This window comes from Squalius cephalus, assembly GCF_949319135.1.
Source record: "Squalius cephalus genome assembly, chromosome: 14".
NCBI lineage: Eukaryota > Metazoa > Chordata > Actinopteri > Cypriniformes > Leuciscidae > Squalius > Squalius cephalus.
Genome location: NC_137135.1, coordinates 7,431,503 through 7,456,637, shown reverse-complemented (window position 1 = coordinate 7,456,637; position 25,135 = coordinate 7,431,503). Strand labels below are relative to the sequence as shown.

The 25,135-nt window shown below is 37.8% G+C and overlaps 2 protein-coding genes across 3 annotated transcripts; one reads left to right on the top strand and one right to left on the bottom strand.

Moving 5' to 3' along the window:
- The first annotated feature begins 457 nt into the window (after positions 1–457).
- irg1l (immunoresponsive gene 1, like) lies at positions 458–6,012 on the top strand. 2 transcript variants are annotated; one of them, XM_079891802.1, is made up of 6 exons: positions 458–1,541; positions 1,913–1,976; positions 2,206–2,393; positions 2,636–2,728; positions 3,323–3,528; positions 4,199–6,012. In XM_079891802.1, exons 1-6 carry the CDS (start codon positions 1,524–1,526, stop codon positions 5,124–5,126), a joined length of 1,497 nt encoding a protein of 498 aa, XP_079747928.1. In that variant the 5' UTR covers positions 458–1,523; the 3' UTR covers positions 5,127–6,012. The 2 variants fall into 2 exon arrangements, with proteins under 2 accessions (XP_079747928.1, XP_079747929.1); XM_079891803.1 differs by lacking the exon at positions 2,206–2,393 and having other exon boundaries at positions 1,257–1,541; positions 4,199–5,515.
- Positions 6,013–16,299: 10,287 nt separating this feature from the next.
- On the bottom strand, positions 16,300–19,442 carry LOC307171402 (glyoxalase domain-containing protein 5-like; the record flags this gene model as incomplete). The annotated part of the gene is made up of 4 exons (XM_079893010.1): positions 16,300–16,818; positions 17,715–17,870; positions 17,970–18,122; positions 19,356–19,442. The coding sequence occupies 4 exons, from the start codon at positions 19,440–19,442 to the stop codon at positions 16,696–16,698; spliced, it is 519 nt and encodes a 172-aa protein (XP_079749136.1). The 3' UTR covers positions 16,300–16,695.
- Positions 19,443–25,135: the final 5,693 nt, after the last annotated feature.

Below are 25,135 nucleotides of genomic sequence, written 5' to 3'. Positions count from 1 at the left end.
ATTTGATAGACTGGAGTAATGATCCTGAAAATTCAGCTTTGCATCACCGAAATAAATGATAATTTAAAGTATAATAAATTGAAAACCAATTATTTTAAATTGTAATAATATATCACAATATTACATTTTTTTCTGTATTTTTGATCAAATAAATGCAGGCTTGATGAGCAGAAGAAACTTCTTTCAAAAACATTAAAAATAGTAATGTGTCCAAACTTTTGGCCTGTACTGTATATGTGTACAAACATGTCTACAAATAAATTTAGTCTATGTGAAATAAAAGATTATTAAAAACCTTCATAAAATGAAACCTGTCAAAGCCTCGTTAAGATGTGCCAAAAGATTTATCTCTTGAGTGAGCACTAAACAGCCTATTTATGGGTGTGTTTAGTTTCATATTCTCCCTCCCCTCCGTAAGTAAGCAACACAGTTGTCTATTCAGCAAACAGCTGAGCAGGAGGCAAAAGCTTTTCACATAGTGGATGTTTTAGTTTTCAGGCTTGAAAACTAAAACTGCCTCTCTGACACAGATGTGACTGTTGGCTGAAGATTTATACAATTACAGTCTAGGTGACGGTACAGTTTCATTTCAAACAGCCAGCAGACAGGTGTCATCATACACAGATAGCTATCTGTGGACAATGCTTGAGGATAAACTCACAGTAAGTTTGAACAGACTTTTATGTCAACTTTTCAACATGTTTTTAACATAGTAACGTAATCATACCTGAGTGAGCAATGAAATGTTAACGTTATTGTGCATATTTACAATATTATATGTTCCCACAAAGATAGTAATACCAAAAGTTTTTGACCTTGTGAGGACTTTCTTTTTTGTTTGTTTTTGTCCCCATGAGAAAAACAGTATAAATCATAATAAACGTTTTTGTGAAAATGTAAAAATGCTGAAAGTTTTCTGTAATTGGGTAGGTTTATGGGATAGAATATACAGTTTGTACAGTATAAAAATCATTATGTTTATGGAACATGCCTATACGCGCATACACACTTTAAATAAATAGACACAACTACATTGACATTAAAAAAATAAGAAAGTAAGTTTCTTAACTTACCTAATGAGAATCCTTGATCTGTAATGAAGTATTGAGATGCTTGTGAAGAAAGCTTTAAGTTTATAGAAACATCCTCATGGAAGCTGGGAGGAGTTACAGTGATGTCAACCAACCCTTGGTCTTGCAAATGATGACATCATTGACCCTTTTCATAAGACAGTTTGTTTCCTGCTGCGAAATCCCACCTATGAACCTAAAAATAAACCAAACTTGGGAATTCCAGCCCTTCCTCAGTTCTTCAGTGGGCGTGTCATCATCTTTTGTGGTCCAGAACTGTATAAAAAAGGAGATGTGGACACACCTGACTCTAGCACATCATCATCATCGACCTTCAACCAGTCCATCTCGACACTGAGATAGGGAAAAGAAGACAGTCTTTCTTCAACTTCGAATCAACAAACAGAGATATCAAGCCTCTTCGTATCCAGATTCTGAACAAAAATTGACAACATGCTTACATTTGCACAGGTAGAGAAAATTTTGTGCTATCATGTTGTCATAGATGTGTAATTTCTAGATTTATGTGATTGCTCGGTGTATAAAGAAAAAAAATATTACAAGTTTTATAAATTACGGGATTTTTTATGAAGTGTCTTATTGAAGCCAAACTGTTTACAATTTGTCCAGTTTAATAGGGTTTTTTATGTTTCATATAAGAAAAAACTTTCAGAAAATATTACTAAATAAAGAAGGTTTTTATATTGTATTTGACTAGGCTTTTTAGCAGTGCTTTTAAGGTACACTTAAAAGAGAACAAAACATATACTATACACTAACTAAATATACTGTATGTACATACTATTGAGCTGAGGCACTCAAATATAATTGTTTGTACACAGAGATCTACCAGATGCCTGTCTGCTTTTTCTGCTGCTCGAGGACTCCATAAGTCTGCACTAGATGGTGAGCAAGCTCAACTTGTCACAGTCTTATTTACAGTAAACTGCTGTTTGTTAACTCTTGGCAGAAAAGAAAAGTGAAAGTCTGGACTTTTATTGGGTCTGGAATTTAGATAAACATTAATATAGACTGAATCGCTAATCTAGGATAGTCATTGGCACTCAGGATGAGTGCTATCCAGCAAAAGAAATTCTTTCAGTGTTTATTTACACTGTCTCTTGTCTGTTTTTAGTGGCAGAGCGTCCTGCCCCTGAGGAAACAGTGACCAGCAGCTTTGGCAGGTTTATTCAGAGCGTACAACCAAGGCATCTGTCACCAACCGTGCTGCAGCGCAGCAAACGCATGATTCTGGACAGCATCGGCGTTGGGCTTTTGGGAAGCAACACTGAGGTGTTTGAACTGGCCCTTCAGCACTGCCAGGTAGGGCACAATGCCAATAGGAAATAATAGTAACCTTTAGAGAAAACAACATGTTTTTCAATCATTGAGAGAACAGCATATTTCAGTAGAATTGAGTGATGCCAAGACTTAACAGAGTGCAATTCTTCCCTGGACATAGTTTAGTAATGGTGTACAGGAAGTGATGTCGGACACTTCTAATTTGTTTGTTTATGTGTGAATGAGTTGGATCTAATGACCATTCATTTATCCTTTTCCCCAAGCACATGTATGCTTCTGATGACGTCAGCTTCGTCTATGGGCGTCAAGGAGTGAAGCTTTCTCCAACCCTTTCAGCTTTTGTCAATGGAGTTGCAGTAAGTATAATGAAGTGCATTGTGAAGTCATTGCAGTTCTTAGTTTATCTTACACTGGAAGAGTGATTCAACATCCTACACACATGCTCAGTGTTTCTCCAGAAAGTCCTGTTCTGCATATCCTGAAATTAGTATCAAGCCAGACAGTCAATTATGCATGAAATTATAAACTTGTTTTGTAACATTCAGCAACATTCAAAATGTGGAAATGAGAAAGAAAAAAAAACTCTAATAAGTCATGAAACCTCAGCACTTTTATGGTCTACAGCAACATCCATGCTAAAGTCTAGTATGTAAACCCTCTAAATAAAGTGTGTTTAACCACTAACACTTCAGGAAGTGTTTCAGATTATAGAAACTAGACAGACCGGGTTATTGGGTCTTGCTCATACTATCGGTAGTCATGCACAGCTTTTTCCTTTTCCCGGTGGCATTTTGGCTACGCTAGTGAAGCTATCTGAAGGCTATGACATAGTCTTCTGAGACTATGTGCAGTGAGATTTAGAAACACAAACCATCATCCCAGGACAGCCACAGTAAAGAGATACTCTAGTCTTTACTCTAGACATTGATTGACATGTTGGTTTTCCACAGGCTCACTCAATGGACTTTGACGACACTTGGCACCCTGCAACCCACCCCTCTGGAGCGGTTCTGCCTGCACTCCTGGCTATAAGTGACATGTTGCAAAAGAACAGCAAACCAAGTGGGCTCGACTTTCTAATTGCCTTCAATGTGGGCATCGAAGTACAGGGTCGACTGATGAGATTCTCCAGGGAGGCTCACAACATCCCTAAGAGGTTAGAGTCAATTTCTTTGTCTCATTCTCAACTAAAGTGACTGAGAGCGATAACTATATTTCTAAGTACAGCACAGCCTGAATATGGCAGTATAACAGCATGGGTATTGTCTGAGGTCATAGACAAACAGAGGGCTAGGTGGGGAAGAACACTGCAGATTCCATGTGAAAGGTTGTCAAGGCTCCTGTTTATGCAGAGCAGTTCTGTTTGTGCTCCGGGAATATAGTTAAACACTTATAATTTGTTATTTCCTGAGTACTCTGAAAACAGAATCCACCTGTGTTCTAGAATAATGTCTGGTAGCTATAAAGTGTAAACAAAAAAAAAACATTGTGATTTATTGAGTACAAGAGAATTTTATTGGAGCTAGCAAAGGATATGAATTTTTTCTGTGACTATTTCAGACATTTAGGGGATTTTACCATGGCAAACAATAGAAAAGAGTGTAAATATTTCATATACTTGTTTTGAAGAAGGATCAGAGTCATATTTAGAGGCCAGGATGGGCTTGGGGTTGGATTTACAGTTGTGGAGAGCTTTGCACAGGCAAGCACCACTTATATTCTGATCAGCTGATCAACATTTAGACAGTTTTGTGGCTCTGTATTGTCTTGAGAATGGCCAAGCTTGTAAAATAACGACTGTGCTCTTTCTCTGTCGTCTCTGCTAGGTTTCATCCTCCCAGTGTGGTGGGAACTCTGGGTAGTGCTGCTGCCTGTGCTCGCCTCCTCTCTCTGGACCTCAATCAGTGCAGTAATGCCCTGGCCATCGCTGCATCTTTGGCAGGTGCGCCAATGGCTAACGCCGCCACACAATCCAAACCTCTACACATCGGAAACGCCTCGCGCCTCGGGCTCGAAGCAGCCCTGCTGGCATCTCGTGGGTTGGAAGCAAGTCCTATGGTCCTGGATGCAGTGCCTGGTGTAGCTGGCTTCAGCGCTTTCTATGAAGACTACGCCCCGCACCCCATCCCGTCCCCCGAGAGGGATGAGCACAGCTTCCTCTTAGAGAAACAAGACATCGCTTTCAAGCGCTTTCCCGCACACCTGGGGATGCACTGGATCGCTGATGCTGCCGCTGTTGTGCACAAGACCCTGGTTGGCCTGAGAGGAGGCAGCGTTTCTCCAAACCTGGTGCAGGATATCCTGCTTAGGGTGCCGCTCTCCAAGTACATCAACCGTCCATTCCCAGAGACAGAGCACCAGGCGCGACACTCCTTCCAGTTTAATGCCTGCACTGCCCTGTTGGATGGAGAAGTCACAGTGCAGTCCTTCCACCCAGAAGCCATCCAACGGCCCGAACTTCATGCGCTCCTCTCCCGTGTCCGTTTGGAGCACCCCCACGACAACCCGGCCAATTTCAACATAATGTACGGCGAGGTGGAGGTTACTTTGGTAACTGGAGATGTCCTAAAAGGGCGATGTGACACCTTCTACGGCCATTGGAGGAACCCACTAAGCCAAGAAAGCCTTCAGAATAAGTTCTGTAACAATGCAGGCACAGTTCTGTCCAATGAGAGGGTGGAGAGGCTGATCGAAGCTGTCGAAGGCCTGGAGCATCTAGATGACTGTAAACCACTGCTAACTCAACTGCAGTAAACAGCTTGGTGCTTTTATTACGAAATGACACCAATAGTGTAATATGAATATAGAATTTTTGAGAAACACAGCTACTTGTATTTATTTAATAGAAGTACTACTCAAACATGTTATACTCTTTCTTGATGTACATACTGTAGACTAACAGTACAAACCTTCTTATTTTCCTATTGTGAATGTCTGTTTTCATGTTTTTACAATATTTATTTACACTATTTAAAATGACTATTTAAAAGCTCTTTTTAAATATCATATAATAGAATCTTCTTGATGACTTCTGCTTTTTGTAAAATCTTGTTTAGAATGAAACTCAATAAACTTCAAAATGTATTACTATACATGATTTCTTGTCCACCGTACATTTTGTCATATAAACACACATAAAATTGAAATAGTCTGGGAGTCTACATTACTGTATGTTTATGGTTAATGTAGTGGGGCTGCAAAATGTTATACCTCAACGGGATGAATTACAACAATCAAACATGTTTGGCTACAAACTGAAAGTAGGTACTGAAACGATTTCAGGTCATTGTTATTTTTGGCCAAACCAGATAGACCGCTAGTTGGATCTTGTCCATCTGCTATCTAGCTATTGCTAGATTTCTTCTACTTATATTGAAATATGATTTAGGGCAAAATGTTACAGGATTTAATGTAAAAAATACATGATGATGTTTGAATATCACAGCGTAATGGGATTGAACAGAAATGCAGAGCCAAATTTTGCATTTTCCCAGAAAGATTAAAGGTTTTTCCAGTAAAAGTAAAAATGTAGGTCTATGGGGCCCATCAAAATGTAATGATTCGAGACATGGTAGGAGCTTGTATGGCAATGAAACATAACTACTGTATTTAAAAATAAAATGAATTTGCATTATACACTAATATGAGGTAAATATAATCAAATCATTATTCCTGTTTTTTACATATATGTTATTTTAATTTAACTATGGATATTTCATACATGGTATAAACTTATATCTTCATATATCCTGAGGATGTATATACACTCACCTAAAGGATTATTAGGAACACCATACTAATACTGTGTTTGACCCCCTTTCGCCTTCAGAACTGCCTTAATTCTACGTGGCATTGATTCAACAAGGTGCTGAAAGCATTCTTTAGAAATGTTGGCCCATATTGATAGGATAGCATCTTGCAATTGATGGAGATTTGTGGGATGCACATCCAGGGCACGAAGCTCCCGTTCCACCACAAAATGCTCTATTGGGTTGAGATCTGGTGACTGTGGGGGCCATTTTAGTACAGTGAACTCATTGCCATGTTCAAGAAACCAATTTGAAATGATTCGAGCTTTGTGACATGGTGCATTATCCTGCTGGAAGTAGCCATCAGAGGATGGGTACATTGGTGGTCATAAAGGGATGGACATGGTCAGAAACAATGCTCAGGTAGGCCGTGGCATTTAAACGATGCCCAATTGGCACTAAGGGGCCTAAAGTGTGCCAAGAAAACATCCCCCACACCATTACACCACCACCATCAGCCTGCACAGTGGTAACAAGGCCCATTCTCCTCTGACCTCTAGCATCAACAAGGCATTTTCGCCCACAGGACTGCCGCATACTGGATGTTTTTTCCTTTTCACACCATTCTTTGTAAACCCTAGAAATGGTTGTGCGTGAAAATCCCAGTAACTGAGCAGATTGTGAAATACTCAGACCGGCCCGTCTGGCACCAACAACCATGCCGCACTCAAAATTGCTTAAATCACCTTTCTTTCCCATTCTGACATTCAGTTTGGAGTTCAGGAGATTGTCTTGACCAGAACCACACCCCTAAATGCATTGAAGCAACTGCCATGTGATTGGTTGATTAGATAATTGCATTAATGAGAAATTGAACAGGTGTCCCTAATAATCCTTTAGGTGAGTGTATGTGATAATAATATATTGCCTTATATGTAACGACAACACCACTTGCGATATAGTGACATTGAAATTACAAACCGCATTTCCAGAGAAGTTGGGACATTTTGTAAAATGAAATAAAATCAAGAATCTCTGATTTGTTAATTCTCTTGAACCTTTATTTAAATGACAAATGTACAAAGAAAACAATTTTCTTTGTACAAAATGTACAATGTTTTCACTGAACAACTTTTGATTTTGATAACTGCAACACACTCCGAAAAAAGTTGGGACAGAGGCATGTTTCCCAGACAGCAACATAGTGTCGCCCCTGATCCGGCCCACATCTGCTACATATGGATGCCACACGTACCAGATGTGGGCCGGATCTGGGCCGACACTAAGTTGCTGTCTGGGTTACCACTGTGTCACATTACCTTTTTTTTTTTTTTTTTTTACACTTTTTAATTTTTGGGGAATCGAGGATACTAATTATTGCCGTTTTGCTAGTAGAAAGACATATAAAAGATGATAAGAAGAAAGATAAAATACATCTGCTCTTCTCCTTTTCATGATGGGCCAAACATTTTCAATAAGAGACAGAACTGTACTGTAGACAGACAGTCAGGCACATCCATTTTATGGTGTAGAGTGTTTAAGAAACCACTCAGTTTTAGCATGTGCAGAATGAGCCTGGCATTGACTTGCTTCTCAGGAAAGATGTCATCTTGATGGCAGTTTTTGTGTCTTTATAATCCAAATATATGCCTCCATGTCAAAGGTACCTTCACACAAGTCACCCAAACTGTTTGCACGGATGATACCATGATAATTGTTTTCCATTGCACCTGTCACTGATGAAAATCTGGATGAAAAACAAAGTTTGCAGTAATGCATGAATAGAAGAAACTCTGATTAGAGGCTCAGATACCTTAAACACATCTGATTCATTGTTATATCAAGAAGAAGGAAGAGAAAGATTTAACTTTTAAAACCTGGGCTTTACAGGAACTCAGTACCCATAATTCTTCTAATCTGTTTTGATCGCAAGGGCTTTACTGTCTTTGTTTTATCATGAGGAAATCTTTGAACACTGCTTGGTGCTACTGTAAGTCGGGCAGGTGGACATCAGTATTTTCCATTTATAAAAAAAAAGAAAAAAAAAAAAGGCAAATAACAAATTACTATCTATCAAACCTCACATAATAAGACTCTTAAAGACCTGATGGTCCCTTTCGTTTTTGGGACTGAGAACTCATTGTCCATTTTTTCCAAAAACAAGCTGAAACATGGACTCATCTGACCACAGCTCACATTTCCACTGTGTTTTTGACCATCTGAGATGACCCAGACAGCAACATGGTGTGTGTCGGATCTGGGCGGACACTATGTTGCTGTCTGGGGAGCTCGGTCCCAGAGAACTCGGTGGAATCTGTGTTTTGAATATACTTTATCCTTGCGTAACAGGGATTCCAGCTGGTCTCCTGGCTTGCCCTACACAGACTGAGATTTCTCTGGATTCCCTGAATCTTTTCACAATATTATGGTAGATGGTGAAACACGTAAATTCTTTGCAATTTTGCAATGAGAAATTAGATTTTTGAATTGTTTGACAATTCTCTTATGAAATTTGGCACAGATTGGTGAGCCATGACCCATCTTTGCTCGCAAAGACAGAGAAGCTCTTTCACACCCAAACACGATTCCCTCATCTTTTACCAATTCACCTGATCATTGTGTACAGTTTAAAAACAGTTTAACTTGGATATCATATAATTGTTTCACTTTTATTTTGCCTTTGTCCCAACTTTTTTGGAGTGTGTTGCAGCCATTAAAATAAAAAAAGGTGTGGTGAGTTTGAAGTTCATTGTTGTTGTTAATTCCTTGAAAGGAGTCATGAGCCTTTGAAGAAGCCACTTAATGCCAGGTTGCTCCAGGGATATTGTTCCTGTAATAAATGTACTTTGGACACTAAGTGTCCGCTAAATGACTACTTTCCAGCAAAGTGGTTCAGAATATAGGTTAGCTGATCAAAAGGTGCCTTTCCTGCCAGTCAGTGTATTACTGTGCCACAGAACGAAAAAGAAACTTCTCGCCCTCAATGACATGTCATGTTGTGAAGACAAATAATCTGGAACCTTGCATAATTTCCAACATTGTTCCTGGTGATTCATGTATTGTACAGTGTTGAACACGCAATAGTGTCCTCCCTAGGGACGCTCACCAGTTTAGTTTTTCCTGTCTCGTGAGATGGTTGCGATCATTTTTCTTTTTGTATGCTTTCATTCAGAAATATAAGATGATTGTTCTCATCTTACACCACAAATGGCATTTGTTTATTGGTTTCAGCATCTGTGCATCATCTATTGTGAGGAGTGTCGTCAATGTCAATTGCTATAGGAGAGATACTTCCAGTTAGGAGTTATGTGACACCTACAATAGTCTATTGATGTATACAAATTGTTAACTATGAATTGAAAGTAAGATTTTGTATTTTAAAACTTCCTTGGAATGAAACCAAAAAACTAGAAAAGAATTTTGGTTTCATTGTGTCATGTGTCACATCATATCTTTGTCTGTTTTACTGATTAATTATCAGGAGACTTTTTCTTACATTCGTAGACAAAACAAAAGATTTGGGGGAAAAACTGTGTCTTGGTCATATACAGACACCTACATATACAGTGATTTCCGTATGCTGTCAAAAGATTGATTAATGATTTACATTTTACTGGTCTATTTTTAATATTCACACAATAACAGTGTCACCCGAGAGAAAGTGACACAGTCAGTAGGAATTTCTGAGAATGGCACTGATTCCTGAATAAGGAAGCTGAAAGCACTTAATAGATTATCTTGAAAAAAATATAGTCTATAAACAAAACGTCAATCCAATGTCAACAGAGACCAGAGGTTTAAGAGTAGGTAATAAATAAATAAACTTTGGCAAACCATTTGAAAATAACTTGAGAAATTGAATCGTTAAGATTGAACAAACACAATAAAAGAAGGAAGTTCATTCATTTGTGGGAAGGGAGTCCAACAAACTGAAGCTTTACGGTTTCTTCAAAGCCTGATGGAGCACTGCAGGGGCCTTCGTGACTGCTTTTTATTAACCCTCTGGAGTCTGAGCGGTTTTCTGGGCCCTTGAGATGTTCTGACATGCTCTTACATTTGTGCTTTTTTCAGTTGCTTATAAACATATTAATGGCAAAGGTGTAAATTCACTCTATAAAGCACAAACAGGGCTACCATAATATGTGAGCCACGTGTATGTACATGTTTTAATTTTTGAGAGAATAATGTTTATGCGTGGATATTGAAAAAACTAAAAACTAAAATTTCTGAATTAAGGCCACAAAACACATAGTAAATTTGTGTCAATAAGACTTTTGACCAATGGATGTCGTCGCCTATAGTTTTTTCTTCAAAATTATGTGAAAATAGTCTTGCTTTATCGTTCAAATAAAACCATACATTGATTTAAATTGATGTAAAACAGGTTTTGCTTGGAAAGCCAATATGCGAGGGGGCGTGAACGAGGAGTGGTTTTCACCTGAATTACCACCCACTCTGCATAATGATGAGCCATTCACACAGGTGTGAAACTGGCTGAGCCACAATGCTTGGACAAAAGATATTTAGAAGAAGACTTATATTGACCATTTAAGATTTTGCTTACATCTATCTTGTACATATGTTGTGCTATTTTATTAAAAAGGTTACAATTACAACAATAATTACAATTTCAACAATATTTCAAGTGTACTCTTTCTTTGTAAAAAAAGAGAAAGATTATAGGCCTACATTTTATCTATGTATTCATTACTTTGAATATAGCCAACATTGGAACAGCTAACATCTTAGTTGATGACTTTATTTTTGACAAAAATATTAGGCTATTTTATATATAGAAATTGCTAAACAAAAGCTTATTTGACGAGGCAGTATATTCTACAGTAAAAACTGTACCCAAATCTACTAAACAAAATGTTGTCTTTCATATTTCGCCTGACTGTAAAGTTGTTTTCATGAAATATTAGGGCATATAAATGTTAATTTGCAGTTTACGTTGCTTATACAAATAGCCAACATTTTATTTCAACATATTTCAGTCGATTTTTACTCATCTCAGTATAGCAATACAGTTTGCTAAAACATCATCATTCGTTGACGATAGGCTTATTTACTTTAAATCCAGGAAAGTTGTTAATGAAAAAATTATTAAAATTAAGATACAATTGATACAAAACGAAATTCGTTTTAAAGAAAGGATTTGTACTTTCTGTTTTGAGGTCTCTGTGAAAGTTTGAAAGTCTTTTAGTGTTTTTTTTTTTAGAGCTCGCGTCCATAATGGAGAAAAAACAGAGCGCATGCCGTTCATTCGTCAATAAACAGAAACCCGAGAAGGAAAAACTTACTAGTATTCCTCAGCTCGTATTCCTCGTATTCCTCATTATTCCTCACAGCGCTGCAAGACGGTGTAAGCAAGTAATGTTCTGAATAAACTTGTGTTTTGGTTTTCTCGAGCTGATGGGGGCGTTCACAGGATTGCGCGGATTACCTCAGCCATTTGCGTTTGAATAGCGCACGCTCTCCGTGGGCGGAGTCACATTACATTTGAATTAGCTCTAATTAGGTCGACTGGAATCGCTCTCTTTTAATACAGATTTCACAAGATGAGAATATTTGTTTTTTATATAAATTACTTCATTTAAAAGAAGAGATTTCAAGCTTCATAAAGACATATATCACTTGTATGTGTGAGAAGTATTCACTGAGTTATGGTTCATTTTCGGACGCGTTTCAGAATGGACTACACGGACAGAGAGAAGGCAGAACTCGCTTCGTGTTAATTTTTCTTTATTTGTCGAAAAGCACAACACTATGTTTTTATTGTGAGTATACACAAAAATAATACACATTTAACAGAATCGATTGATGTATGGAACTCCTATGGAAAATCAAAGTCAACAGAGTATTCATGAGTTTCTTTTACACTGATAAAAAAAAAGCGAGCTGGTATCGCCGGCGATACCGTCGACCTCAGGGGGTTAAGGACAAATCTTAAAAACAAACACTGAAAAGATTGCGAATGAGTTTACAGTAATGCATGAATAGAAGAAACTCTGATTAGAGGCTCAGATATCTTAAACACATCTGATTCATTGTTATTTCAAGAAGAAGGAAGAGAAAGATTTAACTTTTAAAATCTGGGCTTTACGGGAACTCAATACCCATAGTCCTTCTAATCTGTTTTGATCGCAAGGGCTTTACTGTCTATCATGAGGAAATCTTTGAACACTGCTTGGTGCTACTGTAAGTCGGGCAGGTGGACATCAGTATTTTCCAAAAATAAAATTTTATAAAAAAAATAAAATAAAAAAAAACAAGCAAATAACAAATTACTATCGATCAAACCTCACATAATAACACTCTGAAAGAAGTGATGGAGTCACTAAGCTGTCAGTTAGATAATAAAACAAGATGAAATAGTGCAGGGAATATGGAAACATCATGATCAATCAGATTAATTTAACATGAGCAATCCGGATGAGTGTTCAGTTATCATGTGGAATTTCAGTAAAACCATTGAGGATGTAAAAAGGCTGGGGAGTTACATATCCATATGGACAGCACTTATTTTCATTACCTTCATTCAAGGTATAAATTTGATCATTACGTCTTTAAAACGCCATGGCAAAGTGTTGCCAACGGAATTATCTGACCTTACTTAAAACAAGAGCATTCAAACCACTGGCCTTAAAAAATCAAAGTAAATTTACTTGGTTCAAGTAAAATGGACTTGGCTTTGGTTGCACATTATCTACAGTGTACTCAAGAAAGCTGAGTAATAAAAGGCGTCTGCATGGGTTAGGTTCTGGGTTAGTGTACCAGGTTATTACCAAGTTGTTGTACATTCTATATGTACTTACAGTAATTACACGGAGAAAAAGGCAGTAAAATAAAGTGCTACCCTTGGAATTTTCCTCTGTGTGTCCCTTCAAAGACTGAATTTTAAATAAAGGTCAGCAGTGGCAAATAGAAGCAAATTTAAATAGAACACATTTTAAAATATTATAACATGTATAGACCCTAAAATATCAATTCTGACTCTGGGTCAGTGATTGAACACTCTTGATTCAGCTCAATACTATATACACACGCACTACAACTGCAAGGGCTTATGGGTATTTTCCACAGCCTCAGTATTTTACTTGATCATTTTGAGTTATTAATGGCTAAAGTTAGGGAAGTCCAATTCTGCTCCAGGAGGGCCAGTGTCAACACACTTGCCCAGAAGTTTCGAGTAGATGAGCTTGATTAGCTGGTTCTGGTGTGTTTGATCAGAGTTGGAGATAAACTTTGCAGGAAAGTTCAAGTGGCTCTCCAGGAACGGGTCTGGACGCCTGGTTAAAATCTTTACTCGATGGATTTTTAAGTCAAAGACATAGCTAAGTGACTCAAGTTTAGGAATCATAACTCCAATAATCTTATGATTCCAATACATAATGTGTTGAGTAATTGGTAACACTTTACAATAAGGTTCATTAGTTAACTATCATAGTTAACATGAACTAAGAATGAACAATATTTCTACAGCATTTATTAATCTTAGATCATATTAATTTCAACATTTACTAATACATTATTAAAATCAAAGGTTGTATTTGTTAACATAAGTCAATGCACTGTGAACTTACATGAAAAAAACAAAACAATGAACAGCTGTATTTTTATTAACTAACATTAACAAAGATTATTAAAATACTGTAACAAATATATTGCTCATTGTTTGTTCATGTTAGTTAACTAATGTTAACTAATGAACCTTATTGTAAAGTGTTACCGAGTAATTTGTAACCAGAACCACTTCATTGATATGGTTTACAATATAACAGTAACTTAATTTAATTTTAATTTAAAAGAATAGCAAAAACATAAACTTAATTCATAAAATTAGTTTCATTTGAGGAACCTGTTGTCAAACCCATGTCCTTTGTGATGGCGCAATGTCAGTGTCATATTCAGTATGAGGATGATCGGCGACAAACATAAAACAAACAAACGAAAACTTTCCACTGAAACTGTTCATGTGATGGAACAAGGAAATAGCTTCCTGTCAAGAATTCTATTTTACATAAGTGGTTTGAGGAAACAATAGGCCTACTGATCAGTGACACATCATTGCCCTTCTTGCCCAGCAAAAACGTGAGAAAAGGAAATCAGTCATTAGTGTTGATTGATTCACTTCAGTCGCAACGATCATTAGTTATTAACTGAGGGGCCGCTAACACGACACCGCTCTAACAGAAAACCCCTAACGCACTCCAGTCCGCTCATCCGCACAACAACAGTGCCTGGCGGCTCGAGAACGCAAACCTTGAAATAGGTTCCAAAGTGCAAGCCTTGAAAAAATAAATAAATAAATAATTATCTCTGCGCAAACTTGTGAAAACGCTGACGGCGTGCACATGCGTATTACGTGTTTAGTCTAAAGGTATGAGCGTTTGAATATATATGTGCGCAGGTGTGTAGTCTTTCTTTACAAATTGACCTCAACAAATTTCTTGTCTGGCCTTAAGAAATTATAATACAGAATAATTTATTGTTTCCGCGTAGCCACGTGAACTGGAATCTGACCTAATCTACACAGCCTAACATTGAATTATAGAAGTCTATAATGTGTTATGTGTATGCTAGGTCAAAGAGATGTGTTTTAGTCTAGCTTTGAACTGACAGAGTGTGTCTGCTTCCCGGACAATGTTAGGAAGACTGTTCCAGAGTTTTGGTGCTAAATAAGAAAAGGATCTACCGCCAGCAGTCAATTGTGATATTCTAGGTATTATCAACTGGCCGGAATTTTGAGATCGCAATAGACGTGAAGGACTATAATGCGTCAAGAGCTCGCTCAAGTACTGCGGAGCTAAACCATTTAGTGCTTTGTAAGTAATCAGCAATATTTTAAAATTGATGCGATGTTTAATAGGGAGCCAGTGCAGTTTTGACAGAACTGGGCTAATATGGTCATACTTCCTGGTTCTGGTAAGAACTCGAGCTGCTGCGTTTTGAACTAGCTGTAGTTTGTTTATTAAGCGTGCAGGGCAACCACCCAGTAGAGCATTACAATAATCTAGCCTTGATGTCATGAACGCATGAACTAATTGTTCTGCATTTGTCATTGAGAGCATATGGAGTAATTTAGATATATATTTAAGATGGAAAAATGTGGTTTTACAGATGCTAGGAATATGGCTCGGTGACAAAGAGCACACCCAGGTTCCTAACTGATGACGAAGACTTGACAGAGCAGTTATCAGTTGTTAGACAGGTGCGTTCATCAATGGTTATTACGTGTGGGGGATTTTTGGTCTAATAATTAGAATCTTTGTTTTTTTCAAAATTAAGTAATAGGAAATTACTAATCATCCAATTGTTTATATCAGCTATGCATTCAGTAAAGTTTCAAATAAAAGGTATCAAAGAGCACACCCATGTTTTCATCCTTACATCCCAAAGGTGAATGTGATTGTTCTGTGGAACAATTAAACTCTTATCTCCACGAGAATTCCTTCAGGTTTCATTTACAGAGAATTTCCAATGGTCTCATTTCATACGTCATTTTCGTTTGCTAAGTCTGAAACGAAACGCTCTCGAAATGTGTCTCCAATCGCTCTATCAGATCGTAAAAGCAAATGATAAATGTTGCAAAAATACACGTCCTACTGATCCTAACCTTTGTCTTCATACCTAAATCTCAGTTGGCCAGACAGTGATTTGTCTTTTCTAAATTAATAAAAAGATAAAAGTTATTATAAAAGTTCAGCATAAAATTTGTGCTACAAACGAACAAACACTGTGATAGTGAGTATTCTCGTTTTTTTTTTTTTTTTTTTTTTTTTTGATGCCACTGATATTTGCTGTTTAGTAAGTTGTAGGGGAGCAAAAAAGTGATGACCTCCATTCTCAAAACCTTGGAGTAAAAATGAGTGGTTTTGTTCAGGTCCCGAACAGTAAGCACCAGGTGGTCCAGATGACTGATGTGAACTGGACAGGAACTTCTGAACCGGACTGATGACAGTCCACTGACAACTGACTGGATGTGAAGCCAAGAATCATTTAAACAAACATTTTGAAATTATTATTTGTGATGAATGTGTTTGGCAGAATATCACAAAGATGAATACTTTGCAATTTTTGGTATTTTTTATTTATTTAGCATTACTGTAACAAGAATCTTAATGGTCCTGAAAGTAGATTAAATAAGAAAAAGGACATCATGGTTGTTATTTGTTGTACGGCCTTTATTATGATAGAAACAATAAAAATCATCATCATCACTAAGGTATAGCAATAGACCAATAATATCATGACATATTATCATTTTAAATTAATATTATTAACATTATCCAAAGAACAGAGGAAAATAGAATGAGTAAAATTGTTTAGGATTAATTGAATATAGTCAGAATCTTACAAAACTTTAGGTTACAACATGAGGAAGTTTTAAAAAGAAGGAAATATTTGCTCAGCCTAAAACACCATGAAAGCAATTAGCTAATGTGGTTTCGGCTGAGCAAATATTTCCTTCTTTTTAAAACCTGGATGGGAGTTTTTTATTGCTTTTAAATAGCAATTCATTTATAGAACGATTTCTATTCATCCTTAGGCAATGATACAAGGCCTCCTGTCTATTGTTGGTAATTGGAGACTTCAATCAAGTTGTTGTCAGGGTCACGAAAATAGAGGGAACTGATGGGACCCACAGCACCAGTCCTGTCAACTGGGCCCTCCTCTATTGTCACGCCACACTCCTGGAAACACAACATCAGAAAATCAGAGAATATATCATTCTATGATAAAACAATCGGCTATACTTCAGTGTTTTGTCCTCTAAAACCAGGGATGAGCACCATTAAGAGCTGAATTTAGAAGGCCTTTTAAATTTCAGTTCAATTAATGAAATTGAGTTGAAGTAGGAAACAGAATGCAGAATTAACGTTTGAATTAAAGTATGTAAAATTATAGTAGAATTAAATTCTAGCAAGATAATACTGTATGAGTAGTTTAAAAAAAAATCAGCATGAAAGACTCAAAGATGGGGGGTGTTTTAGAAACAGTTGGTTGACATTTTTAATGTTTCAAATGTCAGTTATAGAAATATGTATTTAAAAATATTACATTTTATTTAATCATTAACATTCAATGTATTGAACAGTTTGTTTTGGCTCTTGAATCTGATTGAGTTCTAAAACAAGAAAAGTTAATTCAGGAAATAAACACTGGTGTGTTGCTCAGAGATTTTGCTTTGGCTTCGTCTGGAAATATGTTTTGTCCGTAAAAATAGAATGATTATTAAATTGAATAATGTTAGAGTAATTTTGTCAATATTGTGTCTAAAATGTAAGTTATTCAGTAGTAACTTCTTGTTTATAGACCTGCTGTATAAAAGCAATATCACACTCACAATCATGTTGTTGTCATAAATTTGACCATGCCTATAATTAGTATTAAAAACAACAGCACTCTGTGGTATTGCTTAATTATGAAGCATGGTGGAAGAACTCCTCGTTCTCAGACGTTCTGTGTATGACAAAATGAATGAATATGAATAAAAAGTCCAAATTAATAGTCATTGTTTTATTTATTTATTTAGCAAAACTAGTGTTGGACTAATGATTTTATTAGTCAATTTAATTGCAATGAATACCTTGAGATGGGCAGAAACAGTTGTCAGAGGGGTCTTGGTGATAAGGCACAGGTCAGCAGATCCTGGTGTTGGGCTTTTGGCTTTCGGCTCAAACTCCTTCCCAGCCTGATGCAGGTTGATTTTCTGCTCTCCAAAGCTCAAAGCTTTACGGTCACCCTGGAACACAGACAGTCTTGAAGTGATTGGTGGGAATTCTTATACTTTGCTGCCACCATGTGGTATTGTTCGCTGTGTGGTTTTTGTGTGAAGTTCTACCTTAAAAGTGATGACCTCCATTCCCAAAACCTTGGAGTAAAAATGAGTGGTTTTGTTCAGGTCCCGAACAGTGAGCACCAGGTGGTCCAGATGACTGATGTGAACTGGACAGGAACTTCTGAACCGGACTGATGACAGTCCACTGACAACTGACTGGAACATAGAGTCAGAGGATTGAAAATATTATTTGTGATGAATGTATTTGGCGTAATATCACAAAAATGAATATTTTTTTATTTTTTATGTATTCAACATTATTGTAACAAGAATCTTAATGGTCCTGAAAGTAGTATACATTTCCTTTATGCAAAAACATAATATATAACAAGGACATCATGGTGGTTATTTGTTGTACTGACTTTATTATGATAGTAAAAATAAAAATAATCATCATCACAAGAGAAAGAGTGCTGTTGTTCTAAACATTCAATGGGTTTTATGGCAGCTATAGCAATAGTATGCTAATATGCTAATCGTAATTCAGCGAGTACGACGAGTGTGCAGTGTGCAGAATGTTGCAGTGTTTATTATGAATGATTTATCATCCGTCCACATTATTATTATTATTATTATTTTACATTTATATTCCCTCAAATGTTAACCTCCCCTCTATGGGATTACAAATTTAAGAGTCTGTTTAAAATTTGCCGATCCTACATCCTGACATTACATCACATGAAAAACTGAGGTAAACTTCAATGCACTGGGCATTCAAGGTGAACACGATGGCATCAGTTTACCGATTAGATTTCACGAGTTCACACTTACATGTAATCAGATAGAGTAAAGATTATGTGTATTTGGCGTGCTGTCCGAGGGGAGGGCTCTTTTTTCACTCACACAAGAAAATATACAATACAAATACATTGTATGTCTGCCTTAGTCAGACTTGATGACTGCATCAACCAACAGCACGTTCTCAATAAAGATTCCTGCTGAAGATACATCAGCGTCTCCTGGTCTTTGCTTCTGAGTTTCCTACACCTCTCCCTCGAAACAGCTGCTGTTCTCTTCATGACACACACCGAAGATCCAAAGCATTATGACCACCCTCCTAATATGCTGTTGGTCCTTCGTGTGCTGCCAAAACAGCACCGACCCGCAGATGCCTGGACTAGAAGGTGTCCTGTAGTTTCTGGCACCAAGACGTTTGCAGCAGATCCTTCAAGTCCTGTAAGTTGCGAGGTGGAGCCGTGGATCGAACATGTTGGTCCAGCACATCCCACTGACGCTCAACTGGACTGAGATCTGGGCAATTTGGAGGACAGGGCAACACCTAGGACTCATTATCATGTTCCTCAAACCATTCCTGATCAATGTGTGCAGTGTCAGGGTGCATTATCCTGCAGACTTCCACCAGGCAACACATTGTCATGAAGGGTGTACCTGGTCTGCATCAATGTTTAGGTAGTTGGCACGTGTCAAATTTACGTCCACATGAATGGCCAGACCCAGGGTTTCCCAGCAGAACATTGTCCAGAGCATCACAATCTCTCCACCCGAATCCTGGCGCCATCCCTTCTCCAGGTAAACGACGCACTCGTACACGGCCGTCCACGTGATGTGAAAGAAAACGGGACTCGTGACCTTACACTTCTCCAGTTCTGACACTCACGTGCCCTTTGCAGGAGCTTTCGACAGTGGACAGGGGTCATCATAGGCACTTTCATGGGTCTGCAGCTGCAAAGCCCCGTACGTAACATAGTACAATGCCATAAGTCAAAGTTGCTCTGATATTTATTCCTGCCCATTAAAAGCAGCACAAGTCAGATTTGTGGATTGATACTATTCAGAATATTTCATCCAGTTCCTTCCGCTTATATATCGAGATACTTTAGGGTTAGGTTCTGGGTTAGTGTACCAAGTTATTACCAAGTTGATGTACATTCTATATGTACTTACAGTAACACGGAGAACAATGCAGTAAAATAAAGTGTGTCCCTTCAAAGAGTGAATTTTAAATAAATGTCAGCAATGGCAAATAGAAGCAAATTTAAATAGAACACATTTTAAAATAGGCAAGGCAAGGCAAGTTTATTTATATAGTACATTTCATACACAATGGCAATTCAAAGTGCTTTACATAGAAGAAATTAAAATAATAAAAAGAAATAAGAATAATTAAAACAGTTTAGAAAAATAAAATAAAATACAGTACAGTACAGTACAAACAGTCGGACGAACAGCGGCACAGTGCTCATTCAGTAAATGCACAGCTAAACAGAAGTGTTTTGAGTCTGGATTTGAAAGTGACTACTGTAGGAGCACATCTGATCTCCTCTGGAAGCTGGTTCCAGCTGCGGCTGGCATAGTAGCTAAAAGCGGACTCGCCATGTTTAGAGTGAACCCTTGGCATTTCTAGCTGATATGATCCTAACGATCTGAGTGATCTGTTGGGTTTATATTCAGTGAGCATATCTGCAATATATTGAGGTCCTAGGCCATTGAATGATTTATATACCAGTAATAATACTTTAAAATCAATCCTAAATTTAACTGGGAGCCAGTGTAAAGACCTGAGGACCACAACATTCTTTTAAATAGACTCGAAAATTGTGTTGGCATTAGTGGAAATGCACTAGCATGGTTTAAATCATACTTATCTGACTGTTATCAGTTTGTAGCAGTAAATGAAGAGATGTCTCATCGATCACAAGTTCAGTATGGTGTACCTCAAGGCTCAGTACTAGGACCGCTGCTGTTCACTCTGTACATGCTACCATTAGGAGATATCATTAGGAAACATGGAATTAGCTTTCATTGTTATGCCGACGATACTCAGCTGTATATTTCTTCAAAACCAAACGAAACTTACCAATTCACTAAATTAGCAGAATGCATAGCAGATATAAAAAATTGGATGACTCGTAATTTCCTACTTCTAAATTCTGAAAAAACAGAGATTCTAATTATTGGACAAAAAACTTCCTCACGTAATAACCTAGAATACTGTCTAACACGAACCTGGGTGTGCTCTTTGATACCAATCTTTCATTTGAAAGTCACGTGTCTAGTATCTGTAAAACCACATTTTTCCATCTTAAATATATATCTAAATTACGACATATGCCCTCATTGACAAATGCGGAACAATTAGTTCATGCGTTCATGACCTCAAGGCTAGATTATTGTAATGCTCTACTGGGTGGTTGCCCCGCACGCTTAATAAACAAACTACAGCTGGTCCAAAACGCAGCAGCTCGAGTTCTTACCAGAACCAGGAAGTATGACCATATTAGCCCAGTTCTGTCAACACTGCATTGGCTCCCTATTAAACATCGCATCAATTTTAAAATATTGCTGATCACTTACAAAGCACTAAATGGTTTAGCTCCGCAGTACTTGAGTGAGCTCTTAACGCATTATAGTCCTTCACATCTATTGCGATCTCAAAATTCCGGCCAGTTGATAATACCTAGAATATCAAAATCGACTGCTGGCGGTAGATCCTTCTCCTATTTAGCACCAAAACTCTGGAACAGTCTTCCTAACATTGTCCGGGAAGCAGACACACTCAGGAACAATCTCAAAGTCAGTTCAAAGCTAGACTAAAGACACATCTCTTTGATCTAGCATTCACATAATACATTATAGACTTCTATAATTCAGTGTTAGGCTGCATAGATTAGGTCAGACGGAACCGGGAACACTTCCCATAAATCCTGATGTACTCGTTACATCATAAGAAGAATGGCATCTACGCTAATTTTAGTGTCTTTTGTTTATCCCGAGGTTTTCCCGCAGCCTGCCGGATCCAGGCCGTATCCAGATCTGATGAAGGGCCTTTGCCTGGACCCGATGACAACGCAGTGCTGAAGTGCCAACTAGTCTCTCCCTATGGAGGATCCCTTTCCCACTCTACAGATAAAGCGTCGTTGGGAAACTCAATTCGCGTATCTACCCCGAATTGATAAAATAAAATAAAATTCTGTATCAAAAATTATGAGGAAAGACCAGTACTTTGTTTAGGCTTGATTTGTAGGGAATTCCAAACCTGCACACATATATTCAAACGCACATAACTATAGAACCAATTCTTAATGCGCATGTGACCGCCATCAGCGTTTCTCACAGGTTCGCGTTTAAAGTCTGTGTAGAGAGAATGGTGTCGTCTTAGCGGCCCCTAATTTAATATCAAATGATTGTTGCGACGGAAGCGAATCAATCAAAACTAACTTTAGCTGGAAAATAACTTTATTAAAGAACCGCTATAAAGCCAAAACAATCTCTGTTACCTCAAATTATACGTTTGTCTCTGTAAAGCTGCTTTGAAACAATCTACATTGTTAAAAGCGCTATATAAATGAAGATGACTTGACTTGACGTGTAATATGTTCATATTTTCTGGTTCTGCTCAGAATCCTGGCAGCAGCGTTCTGTATGAGCTGCAACTGTCTTATGGTCTTTTTGGGAAGGCCAGTGAGGAGTCCATTACAATAATCCACCCTGCTGGTGATGAAAGCATGCACAAGTTTCTCTAAGTCTTGTCTGGAAACAAAGCATCTTATTCTTGCAATATTTTTCAGATGATAGTATGCTGATTTAGTTATTGCTTTGACATGACTACTGAAACTAAGGTCTGACTCTAGTGTCACACCGAGATTCCTCACTTGATGTTTAGTTGTTTGACCCCTAGAGTGAAGGTAAGCGTTCACCTTGAGAACTTCATCTTTGTTTCAAAACGCAATGACTTCAGTTTTGTCTTTGTTTAACTGAAGAAAGTTTTGACACATCCAACTGTTGACTTCATCAATGCACTGGCACAGGGAGTCAATGGGGCTGTAATCGTTAGGCGATAGGGCTAAGTAGATCTGTGTGTCGTCTGCATAGCTGTGGTAAGCAATTTGGCTCTTTCTCATTATTTGGCTCATTGGGAGCATATACAGGTTGAACAGGAGTGGCGCAAGAATTGAGCCTTGAGGGACTCCACATGTCATGGATGTCCACTCAGACTTATGATCTCCTATACTCACATAATAACCTCTCCCATCTAAGTATGACCTGAACCATTTTAGAACTGTCCCAGAAAGCCCCACCCAGTTTTCCAGCCTGTCAAGAAGTATGTTATGATCGACAGTGTCAAATGCAGCACTGAGGTCGAGTAGTACCAGCACTGATAATTTGCCTGTATCAGTATTTAAGCGAATATCGTTTATTATCTTTATGAGAGCTGTCTCTGTGCTGTGATGCGGTCGGAAACCAGATTGAAAATTGTCAAAGGATCCATTCAAGCTCGAGAATTTGTTCAGCTGATTGAAGACAACTTGTTCAATGATCTTGCCTATGAAAGGAAGATTTGAGATTGGTCTATAGTTGCTTAATATGGTCTTATCCAGATTGCTCTTTTTCAGGAGGGGCTTGACAACTGCAGTTTTCAGGGAGTTTGGAAAACTCCCAGAGAGAAGTGAGGCATTTACCACTTCTAGAAGATCTGCTTCTAAACTGTTTAACACACTTTTGAAAAAAGATGTGGGAAGTGTGTCAAGAGCGCTGGTTGATGTTTTAAGGTGCTGTACGGTTTCTTCCAAAATTTTGCCATCAATTTCGCTGAAATCAGACATAGTAACTACTTTCTCAGGTTGTGGTCTGATCTGTCTGACCCCAGCGCAACTCAAGGATGTGCTGATCACCTTTCTGATATTGTTGATTTTCTCAGAGAAGAAAGAAGCAAACTCACTGCACTTGTTGTCTGAGAGCATTTCACTGGGAATCTGGCTTGGGGGGTTTGTCAGTCTCTCTACAGTAGCAAAAAGAGTGCGTGTGTTGTTTAAATTGCTGTTTATAATATTTGAGAAGAAAGTCTGTCTAGCTTTGCCTAGTTCCATATTGAAAGCATGAAGCCTGTCTTTGTAGATGTTATAATGGACTACAAGTTTAGTCTTCCGCCACATGCGCTCTGCTTTTCTGCATTGTCTTTTCATATTTTGCACTGCTGTTGACTAAAATATTATAACATGTATAGACCCTAAAAGATCAATTCTGACTCTGGGTCAGTGATTGAACACTCTTGATTCAGCTCAATACTTTTGAGTGTATATACACGCAGTACAACTGCAAGGGCTTATGGGTATTTTCCACAGCCTCAGTATTTTACTTGATCATTTTGAGTTATTAATGGCTAAAGTTAGGGAAGTCCAATTCTGCTCCAGGAGGGCCAGTGTCCTGCAGAGTTCAGCTCCAGCCTGGAACACACTTGCTCAGAAGTTTCGAGTAGACGAGCTTGATTAGCTGGTTCTGGTGTGTTTGATCAGAGTTGGAGATAAACTTTGCAGGAAAGTTCAAGTGGCTCTCCAGGAACGGGTCTGGACGCCTGGTTAAAATCTTTACTTGATGGATTTTGAAGTCAAAGACATAGCTAAGAGACTCAAGTTTAGGAATCATAACTCCAATAATCTTATGATTCCAATACATAATGTGTTGAGTAATTGGTAACACTTTACAATAAGGTTCATTAGTTAACTATCATAGTTAACATGAACTAAGAATGAACAATATTTCTAAAGCATTTATCAATCTTAGATCATATTAATTTCAACATTTACTAATACATTATTAAAATCAAAGGTTGTATTTGTTAACATAAGTCAATGCACTGTGAACTTACATGAAAAAAAAAACAATGAACAGCTGTATTTTTATTAACTAACATTAACAAAGATGATTAAATACTGTAACAAATATATTGCTCATTGTTAGTTCATGTTAGTTAACTAATGTTAACTTATGAACCTTATTGTAAAGTGTTACCGAGTAATTTGTAATCAGAACCACTTCATTGATATGGTTTACAATATAACAGTAACTTAATTTACTCTAGTAAGAATAGCAAAAACGTAAGTTTAATTCATCAAATTTGTTTCATTTGAGGAAGCTGTTGTCAAACCCATGTCCTTTGTGATGGCGCAATGTCAGTGTCATATTCAGTATGAGGATGATCGGCGACAAATGAAGTTTTATTAACAAAGTTCGGGAGGAGCACGTTCAGATAATTAACACATTTGGAGAGCACTCAGCAATCAATGGTAAGAGGTATATATACACTCAGCAGTCTCACCTCAATCCATTGACAGTTTTGCAGCATCCCCCCACCACCCCTTCTCCACGCTTCTAGTCCTAAACACTTACATACGGGGGGAGTACTCTGGGTTCGGGCCGAACTCCGAGCT